At 52.1% G+C, this 7,402-nt stretch overlaps 2 protein-coding genes across 2 annotated transcripts; one reads left to right on the top strand and one right to left on the bottom strand.

Annotated features, from left to right (window-relative positions):
• Positions 1 to 586: 586 nt before the first annotated feature.
• Positions 587 to 3,125, top strand: CTAM01_17030 (uncharacterized protein; the record flags this gene model as incomplete). Its single annotated transcript, XM_060533022.1, has 5 exons — positions 587 to 694; positions 741 to 1,173; positions 1,396 to 2,072; positions 2,158 to 2,234; positions 2,294 to 3,125. The coding sequence occupies 5 exons, from the start codon at positions 587 to 589 to the stop codon at positions 3,123 to 3,125; spliced, it is 2,127 nt and encodes a 708-aa protein (XP_060372401.1).
• A 211-nt stretch (positions 3,126 to 3,336) lies between these two features.
• Positions 3,337 to 4,368, bottom strand: CTAM01_17029 (uncharacterized protein; the record flags this gene model as incomplete). Its single annotated transcript, XM_060533021.1, has 5 exons — positions 3,337 to 3,463; positions 3,523 to 3,629; positions 3,713 to 3,815; positions 3,878 to 4,265; positions 4,320 to 4,368. The coding sequence occupies 5 exons, from the start codon at positions 4,366 to 4,368 to the stop codon at positions 3,337 to 3,339; spliced, it is 774 nt and encodes a 257-aa protein (XP_060372400.1).
• Between the last annotated feature and the right edge of the window lie 3,034 nt (positions 4,369 to 7,402).

Raw genomic sequence — 7,402 nt, 5'->3', positions numbered from 1 at the left:
TGGGTGCACGCCTGCCGCGGTACGCGCCCGAGATTGGCTGGGAGACTTTTTGGCAGCAGCTAGCGATCTGCCACGGCCATTCCATCCCCCCACCCCCCTTCCGCCACCCCTTCCTGAACACAATGTTAGACGAGCTCACTCAAAAACCCCTGTTCGTCTAACATTTCCCCCTGCCCCGACCAGATGTTAGACGAGCTCACTCAAAAACCCCTGTTCGTCTAACATTTCCCTGCCCCGACCAGATGTTAGACGAGCTCACTCAAAAACCCCTGTTCGTCTAACATTTCCCCCTGTCCCGACCAGATGTTAGACGAGCTCACTCAAAAACCCCTGTTCGTCTAACATTTCCCCCTGCCCCGACCAGATGTTAGACGAGCTCACTCAAAAACCCCTGTTCGTCTAACATTTCCCCCTGCCGCCGACCAGATGTTAGACGAGCTCACTCAAAAACCCCTGTTCGTCTAACATTGTCCTCCATCCACAGCCATCACCACTTCTTCTGCCAACAACATCCACAAAGCCTGCGCAACCGACGCTGCCTCCGCCACAGCCTCGTCACAGCTGCCTCTAAACAAACGCTCACACCATGGGAAACATGGAAAGTCGTCAATTTGCAGATGCGCTATTGCGAGCATGTCAAGAAATAAGCGGGGATAGCGGGGATAACCCCCCCGACCGACTGCTAGTCCCGGAGGTACCGCCATTCTCGCCCGTGCCGGAAACTCACTCACGGTATACAGTTTCTTGACGCTATAGAGGTTTTCCTCGAGCAAATCAAATCGAATTGGGACAAGCTGCCTTCTTCCGTAGCCGATATCGTCAAGAACAAATTCATCCCCCGCTTCGGCCCAACAGATGATCCAAAAAGAGATCCTGAGGCATGGGTGCAGCAACAGATCGTCCGCGAGCCTGATAACGATTTTCCGATCCACCTCTACGATGAACTCGTACCGCTCAGTCTATCCAGGACCACATTTGAGGTTGCCAAAAGAAACGTGTTGCTCGTAGCGTTTAGCAACCTACAGGCCAAGGGCGGTTCTGGTCTTGGCCGAAGCGTGCTAACGAGGTACCTCATCACAGTGAAGGAAGAGGGATCTGAAGAGGAGAAACGGAAGATCAGACAAAACTGCAACTTTTTCGCAACAGCAGGTGACCGGCTGAAAAGCTGCTTGGGTAAAGTGGGGGGCCCTGGAGCACTCATTTGCGGCCTAGCCATACCCATGTCGAAGTGAGCCCACCCTCCAAGCCAAAAGCCGCGCTCTGACCGATCATTCAGCGTGACACATCGATGGGACAAACAGTCTCTCGAGGAACTTGCTAGGTCGGTTGATCGGAAAAGTTCAGAACGGTGTGGAAGGCAAGTTGATGCTCTACTGACGTTATACGAAACGCAAGCGAGTGTCTGGGCAGACAGTCAGACACCGCCAGGGCGCAAGCGCAAACGAAAAACTTCACCCGCACCCATTGTGTACATCGAACAAGCCTCACCCCCGCTGCTGATGACAAGCGATAGACTGCAGCACATCGATACCAACTTGAGTTTTCCGAGTCGAGATCATTTTGGGGTTCAAGCTCCCCACCATCTTCAGGCTTCTCCTGCTGGGGCAAGCCATCCATCAGCTGCGCAAGGCACAGGAGGACCCTATAGTCTCATCACCCAGCCGGCCCCCGGTACAAGCGATGAGGAGCTTGTGGGCATTTCTAGTGAACCACCTTCCGTGGAGCCAGTATCTGATGTGGTCGTCCTGGTTGAGGACAACAGGTCGTACCGGGGCGTTGCAGTGAACACTGAGCAGCGACACACGACATATTCAATCGTACCTTCTCGCGAGTACTCCGGGCCTCGCCAGTGGTTTATCAACGGCGCTATTGGCGGCGAGCAGAACTCGACGCCTTACATCTATGAGTCGGGACCCCAGCGGCCGCTCGCCGTCCAAAATGTAGTTCCAGACACAGCTTTGTCCGTCATATATGCAATGAACGGTAATATTTCCGGCCTAAGGGAATTGTTCTCTCAAGGGCGAGCACAACCCGGCGACCAGAGCGCAACCCGAGGGTTTAGCTTGGTGAGGGTATGTTGCGCTATTTGCTTTTCCTTCCAAGACTTTTCCTTCCGAGACTTGTCGTAACACACGCGATTCGCTAACATCACATGAGTGGGCGCTCTATGGTGGACTGAACCAGTATGCTACAGTGCAGTACCTGCTGCAAGAAGGGGCACCAGTCGACAACGAGTGAGTGGGACGATGGCAATGATCACAGGTCGTATGACCGACGACTGAAACGAGTACAGATCGTATGACCACGTGAATGACTTTATATACCGCAAAAAATGCAACTCAGAAGAGGAAGTGGCTCTAAAACCCATCTGGAGTGACCGAAATCGAGACTGGTTTGATGACCAACACTTTCCACGGATCCACAGGATCTTGCTCGCAGAAGATCCAAATTTCAGGGTCTTATTGGTCGACGAGCTCAGGAGGCACCCGAATGCCATCTTGGAGAAGGACGCTAAGGGGCGTACGGCTTTAGACTGGGCCACAGCCAGGGCGCAGCTGAAGGTTATGGAACTCCTCATTAGAGGTAAATCAAACGTAAACTCGATGGATGAAAGTGGTCGCACCACAGTCTTGCACGCAGTTGACAGTCACAACCACGCAGCTCTTGAAATGGTCTTGAAAGCTGGCGCGAATCCCAACCCTGAAATTCGGGAGGGCTGGCATCGCAGTAGCCCGCTCACGTCGGCCAGCTTTGGCGGTTTGACAGAGATGGTCGATTTACTCCTGGAACATGGCGCCACAATCAACACACGCAATCCGGAAGGTCGAGCGGCACTGCATACGGCGATAATCCGCAACAAGCACGAAATTCTGCGTATTTTCATAGAGAAATGCGACGGTGATTGCCTGAGGGAGCTCGAGCTGCTGCCTGTCATCGCCCAACATGCGGACGAAAAAGCCATGTCGATCCTCGCAACGTCTAGCCAATTTTTGCAAGGTTTCTATCACGACTATGATGACTCGATTCGAGACTTTTTGGAACAGCGGGAGGATTACAGTTCAGAGCTACATGCAGCATTTGATGGATTACTTATTGCGGCCAGCGACAGAAGATCTTCTACGTAGACATGGAGATTATAGTGTACCATTTTCCGGGGGGCGCAGATGAAGGATCGGCCCGACCTTGTACTCAGCTCTTCAGGGTGAAGCTAAAGCGTGCCGGGATAGTTTTGGGGTATCTCGGACTTTCCAATACACTACTCTCCGGCATAACAGAGGTCTTCTATCGCATATCGCCTGCCTCGACTGAGCGGCTGGTCAGAGTCTTGAGAGCCGACTAAGATGGGGTTTCAGAAGCAATTGCCCTTGGTTTTTTCTGAGACTCTCTCTCTCCATCATGCTCCGCAAGCGGTAGAGATACGCCGAGGTAGAAACTTCGCTTATTGATGTCATTACCCTTGTAACTATTGGCCAGAATTAGTGTTACAGTATCGAGACAGTGTCGCATCCAATGTTCACAAACCCTAGAACAAACATCCCCGTTGTTTCTATATCGATAGAGATATTGTGATCAATCTCAAAGCCGTTCCAAAGCTTCCAAAAGCATCGGAGGATGAGACCGTGGGAAACCTGTAGTGCCCCCAGTGTTAGCCACTGCAACAATGAGGGAGTGTCGAATGGCCAACGCGCCCTCCACGGAATGGGGAACGCACAACGAGCACATCGCCGGGCCCATCGCCCTTCATGTGAGGCTCTTGAATCTTGCGAATCTGAACAATGAGTCGAAGTAACCGCTCAGTAACGTCTTTCTTTGACCTAAAGACCATCGAGGTATTAGCTGCAACAAGGAGGTCATTGTGTCTGTGTTCATGACCTACTCTCCGCCCTCGCATCCATCGCGCCAGATATTCCATGCGTCTTCCTTGTCTAATCCTTGTTGCTGCCTTTGACATCTGATTTGTTTGTCTGTCTTACCTTCATACTTGCCATAATCCCACTCCGCGACGTTTTTGTCGGTGATGATTTTCGCCTCCAAATTGACATCATCTGACGACGTCTTCAGCGGCGATGGTAGAAGCTTTTCGAGAGTGCGCTCCGCTCTCTTTCTCGGGCTGACAATGACGTTCGCTAGGCGAGCTGGGTCAACGAGTTTGCCTCCGCCGAACAAAAGTTCTCCAACATCGGAAGCCTGCTGTGCTCCCCGCGAGGTCAGATCAATTTCTGTAACCCCGGTGAAGCGGCCTTCTCGGGACCATTCCGTCTCTCCTAGATCCCAGATAAGTCAGGCAAAGTACTGAGCGCCAATTACTTAATGCTTACCATGTCGTATACAGAACACGCGAGGCGTTGAGGCTCCTCGATCGGACATATTGTCAAGAAACAAGATGGAGGCGCATCTAGAAAATTGACAGCAGAGGGAGAGTCCGTGAGACTGCCTTTAAGATTGATTCAGTCCGCTGAAAGATGAAAAATTCAAGAACTCTCATCGAATACTGCAAGGCGACGAAACATATGTCTCCAGTGTTTCTCCCGTTCTTTTTCCTTCCAGATTTCTTGATTGGCGGGGATACGGGAAATAGGGACGGATCAACGTATAATTCGCTGTTACCCCGCACTCATTTGTATCGTCGCCTAACCGCACTCGAACGGATACCCCGATCAAATGTCGCGGAATTTGCAAGGTTCAATCACCTGACTTTGTGCCTTTCTGAACGATCGATAACGCGGCCCTACCTGATTGGCCTAAGGTCCACTTCAGGGGCTCCCAAGCGGAGTAGGCCATAAACTGAAGAGTGCAGGGTTTGGCGCGCGTTTTGACTGGGCCGACTGGCCGACGTCGTGCTTGAGTCGTCCCGTCTTGTTAACGGCATGGCACGCGGGTGACAAACAAACTGAAGTATCCATCTCCTGAGCGCCTCGAAATGAACCGCCATTACTAAGCTGGGCCTCGTTCCGCACATACATGGTGGCAAGCAACTCCGCGCTCGCTCATGAAATGGGATGGTTGGCGATGACCTGACTATGTAGTATATTCAGCATCGTCCAGATGAAGGAAATGCCCCGCGGTAGTGTGGTGATGCTGATACACGTCGCTTGATTTACCGGGGTTCTTGACGAACCATCTGCAATATGGCGGTGAACCTCTTCAAGCCTGTCTGCGGGTCCTGTCGACTTGATGCAGGGGACTCGTTAGGCGCCGTAGTGCACGACTCCCAGCCATGACGAGTCGGCTGTACAGTCCCATCAACGCTGAGGTTAGCGAGAACGGCTGAGGCAAAGTGCGACGCCCTAAGCTAGCCGAGCTGGCACTGCTATATCCTTGGGGCTGTCACAAGCTGACGCTTCAAGTTTAAAGGCTGTTTTATCAACGAGATAGGCTCACCGTCGAGAGCAAGAGCCTTGGCCGTCAACCAAGGAGATAGGGAACAGAATGCCGGGTCTGTAGACGCTTGCGTCTTTAGCATATTATGCTCATGACGATCGATCTCTCAGCTTCAGCTCAGCATTGGGGAGTGCAGAGACCATTCCTCAACGATCTACGCCCGGGAGAATCCCCAGACTGATCGGGCTCTCTGACAAGTGCCAAGCGATGGCTTGAAGAGTTTTAGCTGGAATGGTGCACGAGCGCGCGCTCGTTGGCTGCTGCAAATTAGATGAGGAAACAACACCCTTAGCCAAATGAGCTTGAAGGGACTGAGCAAGACCTAGACTAAGCCGACGATGGAAATCCTTCTCTTATCGTCCTGACTCTTGGACCAAAAAAGTCTGCATGCGACTGCAAACGGCCTCTTTGGTCCGCCGAGTCGCAGCAGGGCCGCGTATGGAAACATGGGGAGAGCTCGGTGCAGTTGACCAGGCGCGTACCTGGCTGGCATCTTAGGTCTCCCAAATGCGATAATCTGGTTTTTTGGCCATCGAACACCGCGGAGATCCTTACGACACGTGAAACATTGTGAATGAGTGTCGCTATCAAAGCAAGCTAAACTACGTTCACAGATTCATTCAGCTGCTAGGAAGGATATCATTCGAGATCCAGTCAAAAGCTTAACAGAGAGGGGAAGAAGGGAAAGATAATTGGCATCGCATCGCACCCGCTGCCGACGCTTGCCTTGAGTTAGTCAGACATGCTCCAGAGTGACACACCTCCTTTGCTGTCCATAATTTCACTGCAATGCGCTACAACCCACAATGATTGAAACTGCTGCGGTCGGCCTGGGCATTGGATCACTCAGCTGAATGTAGTAAGTGCATACTAGGATGGCACACAAGCGGATTGCGCCTCTCCCAGCTGTAAGAGCTTTCAAAGCGGAATGGTTCCCGTATTTGAGACAATTCATTCAAGAATATCATCGTAGTTTGGCTTTGGAGGTATTTTGCTCGCGTTCAATATCAGCTGTCGAGACTAATGTTTGTTCACTCATGATTAGATCCGCGCCCGGGCAAGAGCCGGCGAGCGCATGACTACACAGAGGGCTTCGCCGCTTCGACTCACCGACTCGCACCACTTCAAGCTGAGGGCTGTAGCTGTGACACGATACGTTCCTAACCTTCTGAGTGGCCCGGCCATTGTCCCAGTGGATCCTAGGACCTTTGTGATGAGATGGTCTGATTCCTTATGCTATCTCTCTTGCGACCTTGGAGTGTAGCTTTCCAACAGCAAGCGGAACCCCCGGATTGCGGGATCCGAGATTGCGACGGAGTCCATGCGTGGGCTGACCTCGAGCAAAGAGCCGACGAAGATTGCTAGGCCATCGAGGTATCCCCTGTAGAAAGGTCTCATCAATCCGGGAAAGCGTTGTAATCTTCATCACATGATGGCGAGCACCTGTGGGAACGCCTGCAAGGATCCGAAGAGTCCGATGGGTCATGTTTACCCTCATGTTCATCAAGGAGGATTGTCTGGCTTGCCCGGCTCACAAGATAAGAAAACTTTGCCTGAGACGACGGCTTTGTATGCAATAGCATATCTCGACTTAAGCTTCTAATGACTGATTTTGGTTAACGGTACTGCTCCTCAATAGCGGAGCGGAGCGGAAGCTCGTCATGGGCATGCCACAGCAGCTCACCACACAGATAGGCCGTTGCAAATCCGCCGTTATCACGGAGCATCCCAAGTGATCGAGCTGATGGGGCCTAGCGTAGTTGACTATGGCACACTCTCTGCGCTATTTTGATGTCACAACATGGAACGAGTAAAAGAGAGAAGACGACTCACTTAAATGAAACTCGAAGATCCAACGTTTGGACTCAACTCACTCCGGGCCTGCGGCGTATGAACCCGGAATTGGGCTCGACTCGGGGGTCAATCCCAGTAGTTGCGAACCACTCATATGGATGGTATCGCGCATCGGGAGAAGGCAAGAGCTATCGGAAAAATGCGGAAATGAACCTACAGCCCAGTA

The sequence above is a fragment of the Colletotrichum tamarilloi genome (genome assembly GCF_030869305.1).
Source record: "Colletotrichum tamarilloi strain Tom-12 chromosome Unknown Scaffold_311.1, whole genome shotgun sequence".
NCBI lineage: Eukaryota > Fungi > Ascomycota > Sordariomycetes > Glomerellales > Glomerellaceae > Colletotrichum > Colletotrichum tamarilloi.
This window is presented reverse-complemented; position numbering and strand designations above follow the sequence as displayed.